The 24,687-nt window shown below is 46.3% G+C and overlaps 1 protein-coding gene across 3 annotated transcripts in view; it reads left to right on the top strand.

The window, feature by feature from the left end:
• The window catches only part of LOC121567828 (F-BAR and double SH3 domains protein 2-like), an 88,569-nt gene that overhangs the window by 51,076 nt on the left and 12,806 nt on the right, over window positions 1-24,687 (top strand). The window contains exons 9-11 of one of the 3 annotated variants that reach the window (XM_041878145.2): window positions 6,512-6,634; window positions 6,734-6,829; window positions 7,909-7,983. In XM_041878145.2, coding sequence (XP_041734079.2) covers window positions 6,512-6,634; window positions 6,734-6,829; window positions 7,909-7,983 — 294 coding nt within the window. Of the gene's footprint in view, window positions 1-6,511; window positions 6,830-7,908; window positions 7,984-24,687 lie in introns of all 3 variants that reach the window. The other 2 variants (XM_041878144.2, XM_041878146.2) reach the window with 2 other exon arrangements.

Genomic DNA, 24,687 nt, shown 5'->3' with positions numbered 1-24,687 from the left:
TTGAACCCCAGGATACTGTATGTGACTGTATTGAACCCCAGGATACTGTATGTGACTGTATTGAACCCCAGGATACTGTATGTGACTATATTGAACCCCAGGATACTGTATGTGACTGTATTGAACCCCAGGATACTGTATGTGACTGTATTGAACCCCAGGATACTGTATGTGACTGTATTGAACCCCAGGATACTGTATGTGACTATATTGAACCCCAGGATACTGTATGTGACTGTATTGAACCCCAGGATACTGTATGTGACTATATTGAACCCCAGGATACTGTATGTGACTATATTGAACCCCCAGGATACTGTATGTGACTATATTGAACCCCAGGATACTGTATGTGACTATATTGAACCCCAGGATACTGTATGTGACTGTATTGAACCCCAGGATACTGTATGTGACTATATTGAACCCCAGGATACTGTATGTGACTATATTGAACCCCAGGATACTGTATGTGACTATATTGAATCCCAGGATACTGTATGTGACTGTATTGAACCCCAGGATACTGTATGTGACTGTATTGAACCCCAGGATACTGTATGTGACTATATTGAACCCCAGGATACTGTATGTGACTGTATTGAACCCCAGGATACTGTATGTGACTATATTGAACCCCAGGATACTGTATGTGACTGTATTGAACCCCAGGATACTGTATGTGACTATATTGAACCCCAGGATACTGTATGTGACTGTATTGAACCCCCAGGATACTGTATGTGACTATATTGAACCCCAGGATACTGTATGTGACTATATTGAACCCCAGGATACTGTATGTGACTGTATTGAACCCCAGGATACTGTATGTGACTGTATTGAACCCCAGGATACTGTATGTGACTATATTGAACCCCAGGATACTGTATGTGACTATATTGAACCCCAGGATACTGTATGTGACTGTATTGAACCCCAGGATACTGTATGTGACTGTATTGAACCCCAGGATACTGTATGTGACTGTATTGAACCCCAGGATACTGTATGTGACTGTATTGAACCCCAGGATACTGTATGTGACTGTATTGAACCCCAGGATACTGTATGTGACTGTATTGAATCCCAGGATACTGTATGTCACTATATTGAACCCCAGGATACTGTATGTGACTATATTGAACCCCAGGATACTGTATGTGACTGTATTGAACCCCAGGATACTGTATGTGACTGTATTGAACCCCAGGATACTGTATGTGACTGTATTGAACCCCAGGATACTGTATGTGACTATATTGAACCCCAGGATACTGTATGTGACTGTATTGAACCCCAGGATACTGTATGTGACTGTATTGAACCCCAGGATACTGTATGTGACTGTATTGAACCCCAGGATACTGTATGTGACTATATTGAACCCCAGGATACTGTATGTGACTGTATTGAACCCCAGGATACTGTATGTGACTATATTGAACCCCAGGATACTGTATGTGACTGTATTGAACCCCAGGATACTGTATGTGACTGTATTGAACCCCAGGATACTGTATGTGACTGTATTGAACCCCAGGATACTGTATGTGACTGTATTGAACCCCAGGATACTGTATGTGACTATATTGAACCCCAGGATACTGTATGTGACTATATTGAACCCCAGGATACTGTATGTGACTGTATTGAACCCCAGGATACTGTATGTGACTATATTGAACCCCAGGATACTGTATGTGACTGTATTGAACCCCAGGATACTGTATGTGACTATATTGAACCCCAGGATACTGTATGTGACTGTATTGAACCCCAGGATACTGTATGTGACTGTATTGAACCCCAGGATACTGTATGTGACTGTATTGAACCCCAGGATACTGTATGTGACTGTATTGAACCCCAGGATACTGTATGTGACTATATTGAACCCCAGGATACTGTATGTGACTGTATTGAACCCCAGGATACTGTATGTGACTGTATTGAACCCCAGGATACTGTATGTGACTGTATTGAACCCCAGGATACTGTATGTGACTATATTGAACCCCAGGATACTGTATGTGACTGTATTGAACCCCAGGATACTGTATGTGACTGTATTGAACCCCAGGATACTGTATGTGACTGCTGAGAGACTCTAGTTAATAATAGATAGATGGACATGGTGACAGGGGAACAGGGCTTCAGGCTAGCAACACACTCACACACACACGCACGCACACACACATGCGCACGCACGCACGCACGCACGCACGCACGCACGCACGCACGCACGCACGCACGCACGCACGCACACACACACACACACACACACACACACACACACACACACACACACACACACACACACACAGAGGGACAGCACTTCAGGGCATCACCAACAACACTTACAAGCTGCTCCTATCACTCCTCCTCTCCCTGTACTTGAGAAATGCATCCTTCCTTCCTTCCTTCCTTCCTTCCTTCCTTCCTTCCTTCCTTCCTTCCTTCCTTCCTTCCTTCCTTCCTTCCTTCCTTCCTTCTATCCTTCCTTCCCTCTATCCTTCCTTCCTTCTATCCTTCCTTCCTTCCTCCCTCCCTCCCTCCTTCCCTCCTTCCTTCCTTCCTTCCTTCCTTCCTCCTGTGAGGTAATCCCTCGTCTGACCAGCTAGGATTGTTGAAGCCAGATAGTGACCATGACGTCTAGATCGCTGATTACCTCAACCAAGGAAGGAGTTGGAACAGGGCCCATCTTGCTATCACTCACACACACACACACACACACACACACAATCTCAAACACACACACACACACACACACACACAGTGCAGTGGAGATGTTATTGAGCGGAGTGTACTGTTCAGTAGGAGCTCAACACCTCCCCCTGCTGATGAAATATGTAGCAGCCATCTGAGGGTTCTATAGAGGCGTTTTGTATCGTAGACACAGCTGCCTCTGACAGATGTGGCTGCTTACTGAACACTCACATACATACACACACTCACACACACAAACACACACACACACACACACACACTGAAAGAACAGGCCTAACTGTTCCTATTATCCTATAGCTGTTTGTACTGAATGTTGCGTGATGCAGTTGGTGACAAAGAGAGATGTGATGTATGTATATTTCTGGTCCTTGAATCATTCTGTTGTTCACATACTTGGAGAGAGGGAGTAGAGGAAGAGAGGGAGGAGGGTAGGGTAGGGTGGGGTGGGGTAGTAGTTTTGGGACTAGCCCTCACCCTCAATGACGGAATTTCCCTAGATTTGTCATCATACCATTGTTTCAGCTGTGTCCGTGTGCTTGTGTGTGTGTGTGTGTTGGGACATTGAGTTGCCATTGTCATTATTGTACGATGGAATGTGTGATAGAAGGCTGACATTTAAAGCAAGGGGTTGGAGAGAGGTGTGTGTGTTTTGGATAGGGCTATAGTGCTGTCACAAGTGCTGCTGGGAAAGGTGAAGGGGTTCAGATTCCTACGCAACCAGAGAACACACAGACTCCAGTCACACACACCACGAGCCAAAGAACCTTCAGAACCACGCACACATTGATACATACTCTGCACCGTCAAACCACAGGTCTCCCTTCCTTTCAAAACACTACTTCCTCCTTCACTCTATCCTTCCTCCTTCACTCTATCCCTGCTCATTCACTCTATCCCTGCTCATACTACAGCTTCCATCCAGTCTATTAGCTCTTAATGATTCATCTCTGTCTCTCTCTCTCTCTCTCTCTCTCTCTCTCTCTCTCTCTCTCTCTCCCTCCCTCTCCCTCTCCCTCTCTCTCTCTCTCTCTCTCTCTCTCTCTCTCTCTCTCTCTCTCTCTCTCTCTCTCTCTCTCTCTCTTTCTCTATCTCTCTCTTTCTCTCTCTCTTTCTCTCTCTCTCTCTCGCTGTCTCTCTCTCTCTTTCTCTATCTCTCTCTATCTCTCTCTCTCTCTCTCTCTCTCTCTCTCTCTCTCTCTCTCTCTCTCTCTCTCTCTCTCTCTCTCTCTCTCTCTCTCTCTCTCTCTCTTTCTTTAAAAATAAATAAACATAAATATGGGTTGTATTTACAATGGTGTTTGTTCTTCACTGGTTGCCCTTGTGGCAACAGGTCACAAATCTTGCTGCTGTGATGGCACACTGCAGTATTTCACCCAATAGATATGGGATGTGTTTTTTCGAAATTCTTTGTGGGTCTGTGTAACTTGAGGGAAATATGTGTCTCTAATATGGTCATACATTTGGCAGGAGGTTAGGAAGTGCAGCTCAGTTTCCACCTCATTTTGTGGGCAGTGTGCACATAGTCTTTCTTCTCTTGAGAGCCAGGTCTGCCTACGGCGGCCTCTCAATAGCAAGGCTATGCTCACTGAGTCTGTACATAGTCAAAGCTTTCCTTAATTTTGGGTCAGTCACAGTGGTCAGGGATTCTGCCACTGTGTACTCTCTGTTTAGGGCCAAAAAGCATTCTAGTTTGCTCAGTTTTTTTGTTAATTCTTTCCAATGTGTCAAGTAATTCTCTTTTTGTGTTGTCATGATTTGGTTGGGTCTAATTGTGTTGCTGTCCTGGGGCTCTGTGGGGTCTGTTTGTGTTTGTGAAGAGAGCCCCAGGACCAGCTTGCTTAGGGGACTCTTCTGCAAGTTCATCTCTCTGTAGGTGATGGCTTTGTTATGGAAGGTTTGGGAATCGCTTCCTTTTAGGTGGCTGTAGAATTTAACAGCGCTTTTCTGGATTTTGATAATTAGCGGGTATCGGCCTAATTCTGCTCTGCATGCATTATTTGGTGTTTTACATTGTACAGGGAGGATAGTTTTGCAGAATTCTGCATGCAGTCTCAATTTGGTGTTTGTCCCATTTTGTGAATTCTTGGTTGGTGAGCGGACCCTCACAGCCATAAAGGGCGATGGGATCTATAACTGATTAAAGTATTTTTAGCCAGATCCTAATTGGGATGTCGAATTTTATGTTCCTTTTGATGTCGTAGACGGCCCTTCTTGCCTTGTCTCTCAGATCGTTCACAGCTTTGTGGAAGTTACCTGTGGCGCTGATGGCAACGTGTCTAGATGGAATTTGTATTTGTGGTCCTGGCAAGTGGACCTTTTTTGGAAGACCATTATTTTTGTCTTACTGAGATTTACTGTCAGGGCCCAGATCTGACAGAATCTGTGCAGAAGATCTAGGTGCTGCTTTAGGCCCTCCTTGGTTGGGGACAGAAGCACCAGTCTCCCGAGTGGCACAGTGATCTAAGGCCCTGCATCGCAGTGCTAACACTGCCACTAGAGATCCTGGTTCGAATCAAGGCTCTGTCGTAGCCGGCCGCGACCGGGAGACCCATGGGGCGGCGCACAATTGGCCCAGCGTCGTCCAGGGTAGGGGAGGGAATGGCCGTCAGGGATGTAGCTCAGTTGGTAGAGCATGGCGTTTGCAACGCCAGGGTTTTGGGTTCGATTCCCACGGGGGGCCAGTATGACTGTTCTAGTGCCCTCGCCAATGTGTTGATAAAAATGTTGAAGAGGGAGGGGCTCAAGCTGCATCCCTGTCTCACCCCACAGCCCTGTGAAAAGAAATGTGTGTGTTTTTTGCCAATTTTAACCGCGCACTCGTTGTTTGTGTACATGGATTTTCCCCCAACACCACTTTCCATCAATTTGAATAGCAGACCCTCATGCCAAATTGAGTCAAAAGCTTTTTTGAAGATTTTGCCTTTGTTTTGGTTTGTTTGTTTGTCAATTAGGGTGTGCAGGGTGAATAAGTGGACTGTCGTACGGTAATTTGGTAAAAAGCCAATTTGACATTTGCTCAGTACGAGTCTTGCTGTTAATGATCCACCGTTTTGGATAGATAACTCTTCGTGTTTTTGTTTGTTTAGTATGTTCCAATTTTCCCAGAAGTGGTTAGATTCTATGGATTCTTCAATTACATTGAGCTGATTTCTGACGTGCTGTTCCTTCTTTTTCCGCAGTGTATTTCTGTATTGTTTTAGTGATTCACCATAGTGAAGGCGTAGGCTCAGGTTTTCTGGGTCTCTATGTTTTTGGTTGGATAGGTTTCTCAATTTCTTTCTTGGTTTGATGAAGAATGCAAAAACCTATTTGTCATTCCCCTCTCTCTCTCTCATTCATATCTACTCTGTTGGCAGTCACGCCCAGAGCATATGTTGCCAAATCACTTAATAGAAAGACTCTTCATTTAGATTCATTGTTAATTAATGCTTCATCCAATCTATCAAAAGACTGAAGATAACCATCAAATTAACTTTCTCTCTCTCTCTCTCTCTCTCTCTCTCTCTCTCTCTCTCTCTCTCTCTCTCTCTCTCTCTCTCTCTCTCTCTCTCTCTCTCTCTCTCTCTCTCTCTCTCTCTCTCTCTCTCTCTCTCTCTCTCTCTCTCTCTCTCTCTCTCTCTCTCTCTCTCTCTCTCTCTCTCTCTCTCTCTCTCTGTCTCTCTCTCTCTCTGTCTCTCTCTCTCTCTCTCTCTCTCTCTCTCTCTCTCTCTGTCTCTCTCTCTCTGTCTCTCTCTCTCTGTCTCTCTCTCTCTTCCTCTCTCTCTCTCTCTCTCTCTCTCAGGAGTTGGATGGAGGGATATATGTCCACGTGAAGGACTATCTAATCTCTATCTGTCGGACAGAGCTGGAGGCCTTTCAGGCCATTCACAACACCTTCCAGTTCCTACTGGACAAATCCAACCGGGTGAGACAGGGTGTGTGTGTGTGTTTGTGTATATGTGTGTGTGTGTGTGTGTGTGTGTGTGTGCGCATGCGTAACCCTGTATATCTCTGTCTCTCTCAGGTGATGCAGGAGTTTAACCAGCAGCTCTTCATGCAGGAGAACCCTGTGCTTCATAAAGCACAAGACTTCCAGTTCCAACCCAGCGACTGCGACACTGTGAGACACACACACACACACACACACACACACACACACACACACACATACTTCGTACACAGTCGGACAGACACATACACTAACAGGCTTCCTGTATCTGAGTTGCCCTTACTCAACCCTCTCCAACCTGCTCTCTGTTCCTATGCTGTGTTCATGCGCTCGCTTCTCGGAAACGTTCAAAGTACAGAACGACTTTCCGAATGTAGAAAAACAAGTTACTGTGATGTTCTTCCCATGGTGATGTTTCTGAGGAGCACCTGAACACAGCACTACTCTTCTCCGTAGTCTTCTGTGTGACTTTCTCTGTGCCATCACATGTTTAAACACTTCTGTAAACCTATCTGTTATGTTCTGTGGTCTCTGTGTAACTGTCTCTGTGTAACTGTCTCTGTGTAACTGTCTCTGTGTAACTGTCTGTGTGTAACTGTCTCTGTGTAACTGTCTCTGTGTAACTGTCTCTGTGTAACTGTCTCTGTGTAACTGTCTCTGTGTAACTGTCTCTGTGTAACTGTCTGTCTCTGTGTAACTGTCTCTGTGTAACTGTCTCTGTGTAACTGTCTCTGTGTAACTGTCTGTCTCTGTGTAACTGTCTCTGTGTAACTGTCTCTGTGTAACTGTCTGTCTCTGTGTAACTGTCTCTGTGTAACTGTCTCTGTGTAACTGTCTCTGTGTAACTGTCTCTGTGTAACTGTCTCTGTGTAACTGTCTCTGTGTAACTGTCTGTCTCTGTGTAACTGTCTCTGTGTAACTGTCTCTGTGTAACTGTCTCTGTGTAACTGTCTGTGTGTAACTGTCTCTGTGTAACTGTCTGTGTGTAACTGTCTGTGTGTAACTGTCTCTGTGTAACTGTCTCTGTGTAACTGTCTTTCTCCACTGATCTACAACAACTATAGTGTGTCTCTGTTTTCCCTTCAGTGTCTTTCTCCTCCAAACCTTTTCAACCTTTGCTAACTCTTTCTCCCCTAACTATTTCCACTAACGCCTATCTGTGTGTGCTTGATCGCGCGCGTGCGTGTGTGTGCGTGTGTGTGTGTGTGTGTGTGTGTGTGTGTGTGTGTGTGTGTGTGTGTGTGTGTCAGACTCTGAGCTCGGTGCAGAAGTTGGTGGACATTGAGCCTTCGCCCGTCAGTGTAATGAGAATGACCCTGGCACAGGTAGACCTAACCACTAGTCTCTAACTGCCAAGCGACCACAAACCGTTTACAACCATAACATGACCATGGCTGCTGCATGCTGGTCAACCATTGTAATGGTGCAGTATATCCATAAAAAGCACACTGATTAACTTCAACCATAACCATAACCATGGCTGTTCAACTACAACCATAACCACAACCATGGCTGTTCCACGACAACCATAACCACAACCATGGCTATTCCACTACACAACGATAACCACAACCATGGCTGTTCCACGGCAACCATAACCACAACCATGGCTGTTCAACTACAACCATAACCACAACCATGGCTGTTCCACGACAACCATTACCACAACCATGGCTGTTCCACGACAACCATTACCACAACCATGGCTGTTCCACGACAACCATAACCACAACCATGGCTGTTCCACGACAACCATAACCACAACCATGGCTGTTCCACGACAACCATAACCACAACCATGGCTGTTCCACGACAACCATTACCACAACCATGGCTGTTCCACGACAACCATTACCACAACCATGGCTGTTCCACGACAACCATTACCACAACCATGGCTGTTCAACTACAACCATAACCACAACCATGGCTATTCCACTACACAACGATAACCACAACCATGGCTGTTCCACGGCAACCATAACCACAACCATAGCTGTTCAACTACAACCATAACCACAACCATGGCTGTTCCACGACAACCATTACCACAACCATGGCTGTTCCACGACAACCATTACCACAACCATGGCTGTTCCACGACAACCATAACCACAACCATGGCTGTTCAACTACAACCATAACCACAACCATGGCTGTTCCACGACAACCATTACCACAACCATGGCTGTTCCACGACAACCATAACCACAACCATGGCTGTTCCACGACAACCATTACCACAACCATGGCTGTTCCACGACAACCATAACCACATCCATGGCTATTTACAGTGACCATAACCATAAACGTGACCATGACCGTAAGCATGATTGCTGCTGTAGAATCACGACCGTTGCATTCTACCCAGACACACGCTGTCATGACCGATGGCTGTTGAACCATGATGGTCCGGTAACCATTATGTCCGTTTAACAATTAGCATGCTGTTCATGAACTGTTACCAAGACCAAGGTTGTTGAACCATGACCACTAATGGTTGTATGTCCAGAAAGCTTGCTGTGTAGGCCTCTACTGAACAGATATAATGGTAGTTATTGTATTGTCAGTTGCCCATTCCTCTAGGTAACCAACAGTAGGCCTTTCAACTGAGCCTGACACTGCTACTGCTTAAGCTGCTACTGTTCAACAAATTAAGAACGATCTGCTATTTATAGCTGATTTTAATTGTACAGATAGTTCAAATTAAACACGATAGCACAATACCCTACTTATCCAATGATGTTTTCTCTGTTCCCTAAATAGACCATTCTGGGGTTGAGGTGACAGTTAGGGGGTTGAGGTGAGGGGGTCTGGCGTTGATGCTGAATGGTTGTTGTGTGTTAATGCAGTGTAGAGAGGGGACATGGATATGTATCACTGGGCTAGGAAGTGAAGGGATGGGCTCCATTGGGAAGACACACACACACAGACATCTGCTGCACACACACACACACACACAGATTGTGTTAGAACTGCACAGCTCACAACACACACACACATTTTCTCTATCATCTCAAGACAAGCAATAGGAGGCTTTTTATTCTCTCTCTCACTCCTTTCCCACTTGTTTTAAATCCGTCTCCTCCTCTCTCTTCTCCCACTTGTTTTAAATCCGTCTCCTCCTCTCTCCTCTCCCACTTGTTCGTCTCCTCCTCTCTCCTCTCCCACTTGTTTTAAATCCGTCTCCTCCTCTCTCCTCTCCCACTTGTTTTAAATCCGTCTCCTCCTCTCTCCTCTCCCACTTGTTTTAAATCCGTCTCCTCCTCTCTCCTCTCCCACTTGTTTTAAATCCGTCTCCTCCTCTCTCTTCTCCCACTTGTTTTAAATCCGTCTCCTCCTCTCTCCTCTCCCACTTGTTTTAAATCCGTCTCCTCCTCTCTCCTCTCCCACTTGTTTTAAATCCGTCTCCTCCTCTCTCCTCTCCCACTTGTTTTAAATCCGTCTCCTCCTCTCTCCTCTCCCACTTGTTTTAAATCCGTCTCCTCCTCTCTCCTCTCCCACTTGTTTTAAATCCGTCTCCTCCTCTCTCCTCTGACCTCTGTTTTAAATCCGTCTCCTCCTCTCTCCTCTCCCACATGTTTTAAATCAGTCTCTTTCTCAATTCAATTCAAAGGGCTTTATTAGCATGGGAAACATATGTTTACATTGCCAAAGCAAGTGAAATGATAATAAACAAAAGTAAAATAAACACTCATAAATGAACAGTAAACATTACAACATTTCAGAGGAATAGAGACATTTAAAATGTCATATAATGTCTATGTACAGTGATGTAACGATGTGCAAATAGTTAAAGTAAGATAAATAAACATAACTCTCTCTCCTCTCCCTCTGTTTCAAATCAGACTCCTTCTCTCTCCTCTCCCTCTGTTTCAAATCAGACTCCTTCTCTCTCCTCTCCCTCTGTTTCAAATCAGCCTCCTTCTCTCTCATCTCCCTCTGTTTCAAATCAGCCTCCTTCTCTCTCCTCTCCCTCTGCTTCAAATCAGCCTCCTTCTCTCTCCTCTCCCTCTGTTTCAAATCACACTCCTCTCCTCTCCCTCTGTTTCAAATCAAAGTCCTTCTCTCTCCTCTCCCTCTGTTTCAAATCAGACTCCTTCTCACTCCTCTCCCTCTGTTTCAAATCAGCCCCCTTCTCTCTCCTCTCCCTCTGTTTCAAATCAGACTCCTTCTCTCTCCTCTCCCTCTGTTTCAAATCAGCCTCCTTCTCTCTCCTCTCCCTCTGCTTCAAATCAGCCTCCTTCTCTCTCCTCTCCCTCTGTTTCAAATCACACTCCTCTCTCCTCTCCCTCTGTTTCAAATCAAAGTCCTTCTCTCTCCTCTCCCTCTGTTTCAAATCAGACTCCTTCTCACTCCTCTCCCTCTGTTTCAAATCAGCCCCCTTCTCTCTCCTCTCCCTCTGTTTCAAATCAGACTCCTTCTCTCTCATCTCCCTCTGTTTCAAATCAGACTCCTTCTCTCTCATCTCCCTCTGTTTCAAATCAGACTCCTTCTCTCTCCTCTCCCTCTGTTTCAAATCATTCTCCTTCTCTCGCCTCTCCCACTGTTTCAAATCAGCCTCCTTCTCTCCTCTCCCTCTGTTTCAAATCAGCCTCCTTCTCTCCCTCTGTTTCAAATCACACTCCTCTCTCCTCCCCCTCTGTTTCAAATCAGCCTCCTTCTCTCTCCTCTCCCTCTGTTTCAAATCACACTCCTCTCTCCTCTCCCTCTGTTTCAAATCATTCTCCTTCTCTCTCTCCTCTCCCTCTGTTTCAAATCAGCCTCCTTCTCTCTCCTCTCCCTCTGTTTCAAATCAGCCTCCTTCTCTCTCCTCTCCCTCTGTTTCAAATCACACTCCTCTCTCCTCTCCCTCTGTTTCAAATCAAAGTCCTCCTCTCTCCTCTCCCTCTGTTTCAAATCAGTATCCTTCTCTCTCCTCTCCCTCTGTTTCAAATCAGCCTCCTTCTCTCCCCCTGTTTCAAATCAGACTCCTTTCTCCTCTCCCTCTGTTTCAAATCAGCCTCATTCTCTCTCCTCTCCCTCTGTTTCAAATCAGCCTCCTTCTCTCTCCTCTCCCTCTGTTTCAAATCATTATCCTTCTCTCTCCTCTCCCACTGTTTCAAATCAGCCTCCTTCTCTCTCCTCTCCCTCTGTTTCAAATCAGCCTCCTTCTCTCCCTCTGTTTCAAATCAGACTCCTCTCTCCTCTCCCTCTGTTTCAAATCATTATCTCCCCTCTCCCTCTGTTTCAAATCAGCCTCCTTCTCTCTCCTCTCCCTCTGTTTCAAATCAGCCTCCTTCTCTCTCCTCTCCCTCTGTTTCAAATCAGCCTCCTTCTCTCTCCTCTCCCTCTGTTTCAAATCAGCCTCCTTCTCTCTCCTCTCCCACTGTTTCAAATCAGCCTCCTTCTCTCTCCTCTCCCTCTGTTTCAAATCAGCCTCCTTCTCTCTCCTCTCCCTCTGTTTCAAATCACACTCCTCTCTCCTCTCCCTCTGTTTCAAATCACACTCCTTCTCTCTCCTCTCCCTATGTTTCAAATCATTCTCCTTCTCTCTCCTCTCCCACTGTTTCAAATCAGCCGTCTCTCTCCTCTCCCTCTGTTTCAAATCAGCCTCCTTCTCTCCCTCTGTTTCAAATCAGACTCCTCTCTCCTCTCCCTCTGTTTCAAATCAAAGTCCTTCTCTCTCCTCTCCCTCTGTTTCAAATCAGACTCCTTCTCACTCCTCTCCCTCTGTTTCAAATCAGCCTCCTTCTCTCTCCTCTCCCTCTGTTTCAAATCAGACTCCTTCTCTCTCATCTCCCTCTGTTTCAAATCAGACTCCTTCTCTCTCATCTCCCTCTGTTTCAAATCAGACTCCTTCTCTCTCCTCTCCCTCTGTTTCAAATCATTCTCCTTCTCTCGCCTCTCCCACTGTTTCAAATCAGCTTCCTTCTCTCCTCTCCCTCTGTTTCAAATCAGCCTCCTTTCTCTCCCTCTGTTTCAAATCACACTCCTCTCTCCTCCCCCTCTGTTTCAAATCAGCCTCCTTCTCTCTCCTCTCCCTCTGTTTCAAATCACACTCCTCTCTCCTCTCCCTCTGTTTCAAATCATTCTCCTTCTCTCTCTCTCTCCCTCTGTTTCAAATCAGCCTCCTTCTCTCTCCTCTCCCTCTGTTTCAAATCAGCCTCCTTCTCTCTCCTCTCCCTCTGTTTCAAATCACACTCCTCTCTCCTCTCCCTCTGTTTCAAATCAAAGTCCTCCTCTCTCCTCTCCCTCTGTTTCAAATCAGTCTCCTTCTCTCTCCTCTCCCTCTGTTTCAAATCAGCCTCCTTCTCTCCCCCTGTTTCAAATCAGACTCCTTCTCTCCTCTCCCTCTGTTTCAAATCAGCCTCATTCTCTCTCCTCTCCCTCTGTTTCAAATCAGCCTCCTTCTCTCTCCTCTCCCTCTGTTTCAAATCATTATCCTTCTCTCTCCTCTCCCACTGTTTCAAATCAGCCTCCTTCTCTCTCCTCTCCCTCTGTTTCAAATCAGCCTCCTTCTCTCCCTCTGTTTCAAATCAGACTCCTCTCTCCTCTCCCTCTGTTTCAAATCATTATCTCCCCTCTCCCTCTGTTTCAAATCAGCCTCCTTCTCTCTCCTCTCCCTCTGTTTCAAATCAGCCTCCTTCTCTCTCCTCTCCCTCTGTTTCAAATCAGCCTCCTTCTCTCTCCTCTCCCTCTGTTTCAAATCAGCCTCCTTCTCTCTCTCCTCTCCCACTGTTTCAAATCACTCCCTCTCTCCTCTCCCTCTGTTTCAAATCACACTCCTTCTCTCTCCTCTCCCTATGTTTCAAATCATTCTCCTTCTCTCTCCTCTCCCACTGTTTCAAATCAGCCGTCTCTCTCCTCTCCCTCTGTTTCAAATCAGCCTCCTTCTCTCCCTCTGTTTCAAATCAGACTCCTCTCTCCTCTCCCTCTGTTTCAAATCAGCCTCCTTCTCTCTCCTCTCCCTCTGTTTCAAATCAGCCTCCTTCTCTCTCCTCTCCCTCTGTTTCAAATCAGCCCCCTTCTCTCTCCTCTCCCTCTGTTTCAAATCAGACTCCTTCTCTCTCATCTCCCTCTGTTTCAAATCAGACTCCTTCTCTCTCATCTCCCTCTGTTTCAAATCAGACTCCTTCTCTCTCCTCTCCCTCTGTTTCAAATCATTCTCCTTCTCTCGCCTCTCCCACTGTTTCAAATCAGCCTCCTTCTCTCCTCTCCCTCTGTTTCAAATCAGCCTCCTTCTCTCCCTCTGTTTCAAATCACACTCCTCTCTCCTCCCCCTCTGTTTCAAATCAGCCTCCTTCTCTCTCCTCTCCCTCTGTTTCAAATCACACTCCTCTCTCCTCTCCTTCAAATCAAACTCCTTCTCTCTCCTATCCCTATGTTTCAAATCAGACTCCTTCTCTCTCCTCTCCCTCTGTTTCAAATCATTCTCCTTCTCTCTCTCCTCTCCCTCTGTTTCAAATCAGCCTCCTTCTCTCTCCTCTCCCTCTGTTTCAAATCAGCCTCCTTCTCTCTCCTCTCCCTCTGTTTCAAATCACACTCCTCTCTCCTCTCCCTCTGTTTCAAATCAAAGTCCTCCTCTCTCCTCTCCCTCTGTTTCAAATCAGTATCTTCTCTCTCCTCTCCCTCTGTTTCAAATCAGCCTCCTTCTCTCCCCCTGTTTCAAATCAGACTCCTCTCTCCTCTCCCTCTGTTTCAAATCAGCCTCATTCTCTCTCCTCTCCCTCTGTTTCAAATCAGCCTCCTTCTCTCTCCTCTCCCTCTGTTTCAAATCATTATCCTTCTCTCTCTCTCCCACTGTTTCAAATCAGCCTCCTTCTCTCCTCTCCCTCTGTTTCAAATCAGCCTCCTTCTCTCCCTCTGTTTCAAATCAGACTCCTCTCTCCTCTCCCTCTGTTTCAAATCATTATCTCCCCTCTCCCTCTGTTTCAAATCAGCCTCCTTCTCTCTCCTCTCCCTCTGTTTCAAATCAGCCTCCTTCTCTCTCCTCTCCCACTGTTTCAATTCAGCCGTCTCTCTCCTCTCCCTCTGTTTCAAATCAGCCTCCTTCTCTCTCCTCTCCCTCTGTTTCAAATCAGCCTCCTTCTCTCTCCTCTCCCACTGTTTCAAATCAGCCTCCTTCTCTCTCCTCTCCCTCTGTTTCAAATCAGCCTCCTTCTCTCTCCTCTCCCTCTGTTTCAAATCACACTCCTCTCTCCTCTCCCTCTGTTTCAAATCACACTCATTCTCTCTCCTCTCCCTATGTTTCAAATCATTCTCCTTCTCTCTCCTCTCCCACTGTTTCAATTCAGCCGTCTCTCTCCTCTCCCTCTGTTTCAAATCAGCCCCCTTCTCTCCCTCTGTTTCAAATCAGACTCCTCTCTCCTCTCCCTCTGTTTCAAATCATTCTCCTTCTCTCTCTCCTCTCCCTCTGTTTCAAATCATTCTCCTCTCTCCTCTCCCTCTGTTTCAAATCACACTCCTCTCTCCTCTCCCTCTGTTTCAAATCAAAGTCATTCTCTATCCTCTCCTTCTGTTTCAAATCAGACTCCTTCTCACTCCTCTCCCTCTGTTTCAAATCAGCCCCCTTCTCTCTCCTCTCCCTCTGTTTCAAATCATTCTCCTTCTCTCTCTCCTCTCCCTCTGTTTCAAATCAGCCTCCTTCTCTCTCCTCTCCCTCTGTTTCAAATCAGCCTCCTTCTCTCTCCTCTCCCTCTGTTTCAAATCACACTCCTCTCTCCTCTCCCTCTGTTTCAAATCAAGCCTCCTCTCTCTCTCCTCTGTTTCAAATCACTCCTCTCTCCTCTCCCTCTGTTTCAAATCAAAGTCCTCCTCTCTCCTCTTCCTCTGTTTCAAATCAGCCTCCTTCTCTCTCCTCTCCCTCTGTTTCAAATCAGACTCCTCTCCCTCTGTTTCAAATCAGCCTCCTTCTCTCTTCTCTCCCTCTGTTTCAAATCAGCCTCCTTCTCTCTCCTCTCCCTCTGTTTCAAATCATTATCCTTCTCTCTCCTCTCCCACTGTTTCAAATCAGCCTCCTTCTCTCTCCTCTCCCTCTGTTTAAAATCAGCCTCCTTCTCTCTCCTCTCCCTCTGTTTCAAATCACACTCCTCTCCCTCTCCCTCTGTTTCAAATCAAACTCCTTCTCTCTCCTCTCCCTTTGTTTCAAATCAGACTCCTCTCTCCTCTCCCTCTGTTTCAAATCAGCCTCCTTCTCTCCCTCTGTTTCAAATCAAAGTCATTCTCTATCCTCTCCCTCTGTTTCAAATCAGACTCCTTCTCTCTCCTCTCCCTCTGTTTCAAATCACTTCCTTCTCTCTCCTCTCCCTTTGTTTCAAATCAGACTCCTTCTCTCTCCTCTCCCTCTGTTTCAAATCAGCCTCCTTCTCTCCCTCTGTTTCAAATCAGACTCCTCTCTCCTCTCCCTCTGTTTCAAATCACTTATCTCCTCCCTCTGTTTCAAATCAGCCTCCTTCTCTCTCCTCTCCCTCTGTTTCAAATCAGCCTCCTTCTCTCTCCTCTCCCTCTGTTTCAAATCAGCCTCCTTCTCTCTCCTCTCCCTCTGTTTCAAATCAGCCTCCTTCTCTCCTCTCCCTCTGTTTCAAATCATCTCTCTCCTCTCCCTCTGTTTCAAATCAGACTCCTTCTCTCTCACTCTCCCTATGTTTCAAATCATTTCTTATCTCCTCTCCCTCTGTTTCAAATCAGCCTCCTCTCTCTATGGGATCCTCTCTCCTCTGTTTCAAATCGCCTCCTTCTCTCTCCTCCCTCTGTTTCAAATACTCCTTCTCTCCTCTCCTCTGTTTCAAATCAGCCCCTTCTCTCTCCTCTCCCTCTGTTTCAAATCAGACTCCTTCTCTCTCATCTCCCTCTGTTTCAAATCAGACTCCTTCTCTCTCATCTCTCTGTTTCAAATCAGCCTTCTCTCTCCTCTCCCTCTGTTTCAAATCATTCTCCTTCTCTGCTCCTCTCCCACTGTTTCAAATCAGCCTCCTTCTCTCTCCTCTCCCTCTGTTTCAAATCAGCCTCCTTCTCTCCCTCTTCCCTCTGTTTCAAATCAGCCTCCTTCTCTCTCCTCTCCCTCTGTTTCAAATCACACCTCCTTCTCTTTAAATCAAACTCTCCTCTCCCTCTATGTTTCAAATCAGACTCCTTCTCTCTCTCTCCCTCTGTTTCAAATCATTCTCCTTCTCTCTCTCCTCTCCCTCTGTTTCAAATCAGCCTCCTTCTCTCTCACTCTCCCTCTGTTTCAAATCAGCCTCCTTCTCTCTCCTCTCCCTCTGTTTCAAATCACTCCTCTCTCCTCTCCCTCTGTTTCAAATCAAAGTCCTCCTCTCTCCTCTCCCTCTGTTTCAAATCAGCCTCCTTCTCTCTCCTCTCCCTCTGTTTCAAATCAGCCTTCTCTCTCTCCCTCTGTTTCAAATCAGACTCTCTCTCTCCTCTCCCTCTGTTTCAAATCAGCCTCATTCTCTCTCCTCTCCCTCTGTTTCAAATCAGCCTCCTTCTCTCTCCTCTCCCTCTGTTTCAAATCATTATCCTTCTCTCTCCTCTCCCTCTGTTTCAAATCAGACTCCTTCTCTCTCCTCTCCCTCTGTTTCAAATCAGCCTCCTTCTCTCCCTCTGTTTCAAATATCTCTTCCACTCTCCCTCTGTTTCAAATCAGCCTCCTTCTCTCTCCTCTCCCTCTGTTTCAAATCAGCCTCCTTCTCTCTCCTCTCTCCTCTGTTTCAAATCAGCCTCCTTCTCTCTCCTCTCCCCTGCTTTCAAATCAGCCTCCTTCTCTCTCCTCTCCCTCTGTTTCAAATCAGCCTCCTTCTCTTCTCTCCCTCTGTTTCAAATCAGCTCCTCTCTCCTCTCCCTCTGTTTCAAATCAGCACCTTCTCCTCTCCCCTCTGTTTCAAATCAGTCTCTCCTTCTCTCTCCTCTCCTCTGTTTCAAATCAGCACTCTCTCTCTCTCCCTCTGTTTCAAATCAGCCCCCTTCTCTCCTCTCCTCTGTTTCAAATCAGACTCCTTCTCTCCTCTCCCTCTGTTTCAAATCATTCTCCTTCTCTCTTCCTCTCCCTCTGTTTCAAATCAGTCTCCTTCTCTCCTCTCCCTCTGTTTCAAATCAGCCTCCTTCTCTCCCTCTGTTTCAAATCAAAGTCATTCTCTATCCTCTCCCTCTGTTTCAAATCAGACTCCTTCTCTCTCCTCTCCCTCTGTTTCAAATCAGTCTCCTTCTCTCTCCTCTCCCTCTGTTTCAAATCATTCTCCTTCTCTCTCTCCTCTCCCTCTGTTTCAAATCAGCCTCCTTCTCTCTCCTCTCCCTCTGTTTCAAATCAGCCTCCTTCTCTCTCCTCTCCCTCTGTTTCAAATCACACTCCTTCTCTCTCCTCTCCCTCTGTTTCAAATCAGTCTCCTCTCTCTCCTCTCCCTCTGTTTCAAATCAGATTTCTCCTTCTCTCTCCTCTCCCTCTGTTTCAAATCAGACTCCTTCTCTCTCCTCTCCCTCTGTTTCAAATCATTCTCCTTCTCTCTCCTCTCCCTCTGTTTCAAATCAGCCTCCTTCTCTCTCCTCTCCCTCTGTTTCAAATCAGTCTCCTTCTCTCTCCTCTCCCTCTGTTTCAAATCAGACTCCTTCTCTCTCCTCTCCCTCTGTTTCAAATCACTCCTTCTCTCTCCTCTCCCTCTGTTTCAAATCAGTCTTCTCTCTCCTCTCCCTCTGTTTCAAATCAGACTCCTTCTCTCTCCTCTCCCTCTGTTTCAAATCAAACTCATTCTCTCTCCTCTCCCTCTGTTTCAAATCAGACTCCTTCTCTCTCTCTCCCTCTGTTTCAAATCAGTCTCCTTCTCTCTCCTCTCCCTCTGTTTCAAATCAGATCCTCTTCTCTCTCCTCTCCCTCTGTTTCAAATCAGCTCCTTCTCTCCTCCTCCCTCTGTTTCAAATCAGCCTCCTTCTCTCTCCTCTCCTCTGTTTCAAATCAGCTCCTTCTCTCTCCTCTCCCTCTGTTTCAAATCAAACTCCTTCTCTCTCACTCTCCCTCTGTTTCAAATCAGACTCCTTCTCTCTCCTCTCCTCTGTTTCAAATCAGACTCTTTCTCTCTCTCTCCCTCTGTTTCAAATCAGATCCTTCTCTCTCTCTCTCCCTCTGTTTCAAATCAGCTCCTTCTCTCTCCTCTCCCTCTGTTTCAAATCAATATCCTTCTCTCTCCTCTCCCTCTGTTTCAAATCAGCTCCTTCTCTCTCCTCTCCCCTCTGTTTCAAATCAGACTCCTTCTCTCTCCTCTCCCTCTGTTTCAAATCAACTCCTTCTCTCTCTCTCCCTCTGTTTCAAATCAAACTCCTTCTCTCTCCTCTCCTCTGTTTCAAATCAGACTCCTTCTCTCTCCTCTCCCTCTGTTTCAAATCAGACTCCTTCTCTCTCCTCTCCCTCTGTTTCAAATCAGCCTCCTTCTCTCTCCTCTCCCTCTGTTTCAAATCAGCCTTCTCTCTCCTCTCCCTCTGTTTCAAATCAGCCACCTTCTCTCTCCTCTCCCTCTGTTTCAAATCAGACTCCTTCTCTCTCCTCTCCCTCTGTTTCAAATCAGCTCCTTCTCTCTCCTCTCCCTCTGTTTCAAATCAGCTCCTTCTCTCTCCTCTCCTCTGTTTCAAATCAGACTCCTTCTCTCTCCTCTCCCTCTGTTTCAAATCACACTCCTCTCTCTCTCCCTCTGTTTCAAATCAAACTCCTTCTCTCTCCTCTCCCTCTGTTTCAAATCAGACTCCTTCTCTCTCCTCTCCCTCTGTTTCAAATCAGACTCCTTCTCTCTCCTCTCCCTCTGTTTCAAATCAGCCTCCTTCTCTCTCCTCTCCCTCTGTTTCAAATCAGACTCCTTCTCTCTCCTCTCCCTCTGTTTCAAATCAGACTCTTCTCTCTCCTCTCCCTCTGTTTCAAATCAGACTCATTCTCTCTCTCTCCCTCTGTTTCAAATCATTCTCCTTCTCTCTCCTCTCCCTCTGTTTCAAATCAGCCTCCTTCTCTCTCCTCTCCCTCTGTTTCAAATCACCCTCCTTCTCTCTCCTCTCCCTCTGTTTCAAATCACACTCCTTCTCTCTCCTCTCCCTCTGTTTCAAATCAGACTCCTTCTCTCTCCTCTCCCTCTGTTTCAAATCAGACTCCTTCTCTCTCCTCTCCCTCTGTTTCAAAATCTATCCTTCTCTCTCCTCTCCCTCTGTTTCAAATCAGCCTCCTTCTCTCTCACTCTCCTCTGTTTCAATCAACCTCCTTTCTCTCTCCTCTCTCCCTCTGTTTCAAATCAGCCTCCTTCTCTCTCCTCTCCCTCTGTTTCAAATCAGACTCCTTCTCTTTTTCTCCTCTCCCTCTGTTTCAAATCAAACTCCTTCTCTCTCTCCTCTCCCTCTGTTTCAAATCAGACTCCTTCTCTCTCCTCTCCCTCTGTTTCAAATCAGACTCCTTCTCTCTCCTCTCCTCTGTTTCAAATCAGCCCCCTTCTCTCTCTCTCCCTCTGTTTCAAATCAGCCTTCTCTCTCTCCCTCTGTTTCAATCAGACTCCTTCTCTCTCCTCTCCCTCTGTTTCAAATCACTCTCCTTCTCTCTCCTCTCCCTCTGTTTCAAATCAGACCCCTTCTCTCTCCTCTCCCTCTGTTTCCAAATCGCCCCCTTCTCTCTCCTCTCCCTCTGTTTCAAATCAGCTTCTCCTTCTCTCTCCTCTCCCTCTGTTTCAAATCAGACTCCTTCTCTCTCCTCTCCCTTTGTTTCAAATCAGACTCCTTCTCTCTCCTCTCCCTCTGTTTCAAATCAGACTCCTTCTCTCTCCTCTCCCTCTGTTTCAAATCACACTCCTTCTCTCTCTCCTCTCCCTCTGTTTCAAATCAGCCTCCTTTTCTCTCCTCTCCCTCTGTTTCAAATCAAACTCCTTCTCTTCCTCTCCCTCTGTTTCAAATCAGACTCCTTCTCTCTCCTCTCCTCTGTTTCAAATCAGACTCTCCTTCTCTCTCCTCTCCCTCTGTTTCAAATCAGCCTCCTTCTCTCTCCTCTCCCTCTGTTTCAAATCGTCTCCTTCTTCTCTCTCCTCTCCCTCTGTTTCAAATCAGCCTCCTTCTCTCTCCTCTCCCTCTGTTTCAAATCAGCTCCTTCTCTCTCTCTCCCTCTGTTTCAATCACTCTCTCTCTCCCTCTGTTTCAAATCAGACTCATTCTCTCTCCTCTCCCTCTGTTTCAAATCATCATCTCTCTCTCTCCCTCTGTTTCAAATCAGACTCCTTCTCTCTCCTCTCCTCTGTTTCAAATTATTATCATTCTCTCTCCTCTCCCTCTGTTTCAAATCAGCCTCCTTCTCTCTCCTCTCCCTCTGTTTCAAATCAGCCTCCTTCTCTCTCCTCTCCCTCTGTTTCAAATCAGCCTCCTTCTCTCTCCTCTCCCTCTGTTTCAAATCGACTCTTCCTTCTCTCCTCTCCCTCTGTTTCAAATCAGCCTCTTCTCTCTCTCCCTCTGTTTCAAATCAGCCTCCTTCTCTCTCCTCTCCCTCTGTTTCAAATCAGACTCCTTCTCTCTCTCTCCTCTGTTTCAAATCAGCCTCCCTTCTCTCTCCTCTCCCTCTGTTTCAAATCAGACTCCTTCTCTCTCCTCTCCCTCTGTTTCAAATCAGCTCTTCTTCTCTCTCCTCTCCCTCTGTTTCAAATCAGACTCCTTCTCTCTCCTCTCCCTCTGTTTCAAATCAGCCTCCTTCTCTCTCCTCTCCCTCTGTTTCAAATCAGCCTCCTTCTCTCTCCTCTCCTCTGTTTCAAATCAGTCTCCTTCTCTCCCTCTCCCTCTGTTTCAAATTCAGACTCCTTCTCTCTCCTCTCCCTCTGTTTCAAATCAACTCCTTCTCTCTCCTCTCCCTCTGTTTCAAATCAGACTTCCTTCTCTTCTCTCCCTCTGTTTCAAATCAGACTCCTTCTCTCTCCTCTCCTCTGTTTCAAATCATACTTCTCTCTCCTCTCCCTCTGTTTCAAATCAGCTCCTTCTCTCTCCTCTCCCTCTGTTTCAAATCAGACTCCTTCTCTCTCTCCCTCTGTTTCAAATCAGACTCCTTCTCTCTCCTCTCCCTCTGTTTCAAATCAGACTCTCTCTCCTCTCCCTCTGTTTCAAATCACTCCTTCTCTCCTCTCCCTCTGTTTCAAATCAGCCTCCTTCTCTCTCCTCTCCCTCTGTTTCAAATCAGACTCCTTCTCTCTCCTCTCCCTCTGTTTCAAATCAGACTCCTTCTCTCTCCTCTCCCTCTGTTTCAAATCAGACTCCTTTCTCTCTCCTCTCCCTCTGTTTCCAAATCAGACTCCTTCTCTCTCCTCTCCCTCTGTTTCAAATCAGACTCTTCTCTCTCCTCTCCCTCTGTTTCAAATCAGACTCCTTCTCTCTCCTCTCCCTCTGTTTTCAAATCAGACTTCTCTCTCTCTCCCTCTAATCTCTCTCTGTTTCAAATCAGACTCCTTTCTCTCCTCTCCCTCTGTTTCAAATCAGTCCTTCTCTCTCCTCTCCCTCTGTTTCAAATCAAGCCTCCTTCTCTCCTCTCCCTCTGTTTCAAATCAGACTCCTTCTCTCTCCTCTCCCTCTGTTTCAAATCATTCTCCTTCTCTCTCTCCTCTCCCTCTGTTTCAAATCAGCCTCATTCTCTCTCCTCTCCCTCTGTTTCAAATCAGCTCCTTCTCTCTCCTCTGTTTCAAATCAGACTCCTTCTCTCTCCTCTCCCTCTGTTTCAAATCAGCCTCCTTCTCTCTCTCTCCCTCTGTTTCAAATAACTCCTTCTCTCCTCTCCCTCTGTTTCAAATCAGCTCTCCTTCTCTCTCCTCTCCCTCTGTTTCAAATCAGCTCTCTCTCCTCTCCCTCTGTTTCAAATCAGACTCCTTCTCTCTCCTCTCCCTCTGTTTCAAATCAACTCCTTCTCTCTCCTCTCCCTCTGTTTCAAATCAGCCTCCTTCTCTCTCTCCTCTCCCTCTGTTTCAAATCAGCCTCCTTCTCTCTTCCCTCTCCCTCTGTTTCAAATCAGCCTCCTTCTCTCTCCTCTCCCTCTGTTTCAAATCAGACTCCTTCTCTCTCCTCTCCCTCTGTTTCCAAATCAGTACTCCTTCTCTCTCCTCTCCCTCTGTTTCAAATCAGACTCCTTCTCTCTCCTCTCCCTCTGTTTCAAATCAGACTCCTTCTCTCTCCTCTCCCTCTGTTTCAAATCAGACTCCTTCTCTCTCCTCTCCCTCTGTTTCAAATCAGACTCCTTCTCTCTCCTCTCCCTCTGTTTCAAATTATTATCCTTCTCTCTCCTCTCCCTCTGTTTCAAATCAGCCTCCTTCTCTCTCCTCTCCCTCTGTTTCAAATCAGCCTCCTTCTCTCTCCACTCTCCCTCTGTTTCAAATCAGCCTCCTTCTCTCTCCTCTCCCTCTGTTTCAAATCAGCCTCCTTCTCTCTCCTCTCCCTCTGTTTCAAATCACTCCTCTCTCTCTCCCTCTGTTTCAAATCAAACTATTCTCTCTCTCCTCTCCCTCTGTTTCAAATCATTCTTCTCTCTCCTCTCCCTCTGTTTCAAATCAGACTCCTTCTCTCTCCTCTCCCTCTGTTTCAAATTATTATCCTTCTCTCTCCTCTCCCTCTGTTTCAAATCAGCCTCATTCTCTCTCCTCTCCCTCTGTTTCAAATCAGCCTCCTTCTCTCTCCTCTCCCTCTGTTTCAAATCAGCCTCCTTCTCTCTCCTCTCCCTCTGTTTCAAATCAGACTCCTTCTCTCCTCTCCCTCTGTTTCAAATCAGCCCCCTTCTCTCCTCTCCTCTGTTTCAAATCATCCTTCTCTCTCTCCTCTCCCTCTGTTTCAAATCAGACTCCTTCTCTTCTTCTCTGTTTCAAATCAGCCCTTCTCTCTCTCCCTCTGTTTCAAATCAGACTCCTTCTCTCTCCTCTCCCTCTGTTTCAAATCAGCCCCCCTTCTCTCTCCTCTCCCTCTGTTTCAAATCAGACTCCTTCTCTCTCCTCTCCCTCTGTTTCAAATCAGCCTCCTTCTCTCTCCTCTCCCTCTGTTTCAAATCAGCCTCCTTCTCTCTCCTCTCCCTCTGTTTCAAATCAGCCTCCTTCTCTCTCCTCTCCCTCTGTTTCAAATCACACTCCTCTCTCTCTCCCTCTGTTTCAAATCAAACTCCTTCCCTCTCCTCTCCCTCTGTTTCAAATCAGACTCCTTCTCTCTCCTCTCCCTCTGTTTCAAATCAGACTCCTTCTCTCTCCTCTCCCTCTGTTTCAAATTATTATCCTTCTCTCTCCTCTCCCTCTGTTTCAAATCAGACTCCTTCTCTCTCCTCTCCCTGTGTTTCAAATCAAACTCCTTCTCTCTCCTCTCCCTTTGTTTCAAATCAGACTCCTCTCTCCTCTCCCTCTGTTTCAAATCAGCCTCCTTTTCTCCCTCTGTTTCAAATCAAAGTAATTCTCTCTCCTCTCCCTCTGTTTCAAATCAGACTCCTTCTCACTCCTCTCCCTCTGTTTCAAATCAGCCCCCTTCTCTCTCCTCTCCCTCTGTTTCAAATCATTCTCCTTCTCTCTCTCCTCTCCCTCTGTTTCAAATCAGCCTCCATTTCTCCCTCTGTTTCAAATCAAAGTAATTCTCTCGCCTCTCCCTCTGTTTCAAATCAGACTCCTTCTCACTCCTCTCCCTCTGTTTCAAATCAGCCTCCTTCTCTCTCCTCTCCCTCTGTTTCAAATCACACTCCTCTCTCTCTCCCTCTGTTTCAAATCAAACTCATTCTCTCTCCTCTCCCTCTGTTTCAAATCAGACTCCTTCTCTCTCCTCTCCCTCTGTTTCAAATTATTATCATTCTCTCTCCTCTCCCTCTGTTTCAAATTATTATCCTTCTCTCTCCTCTCCCTCTGTTTCAAATCAGCCTCCTTCTCTCTCCTCTCCCTCTGTTTCAATTCAGCTTCCTTCTCTCTCCTCTCCCTCTGTTTCAAATCAGCCTCTCCTCTCTCTCTCAATCCTCTCTCTCCTCTGTTTCAAATCAGACTCATTCTCTCTCCTCTCCCTCTGTTTCAAATCAGACTCCTTCTCTCTCCTCTCCCTCTGTTTCAAATCAGACT

This window comes from Coregonus clupeaformis, chromosome 25, assembly GCF_020615455.1.
Source record: "Coregonus clupeaformis isolate EN_2021a chromosome 25, ASM2061545v1, whole genome shotgun sequence".
Lineage (NCBI taxonomy): Eukaryota > Metazoa > Chordata > Actinopteri > Salmoniformes > Salmonidae > Coregonus > Coregonus clupeaformis.
Note: the sequence above shows the minus strand (reverse complement) of the source record. Positions and strands in the feature narration are given on the sequence as shown.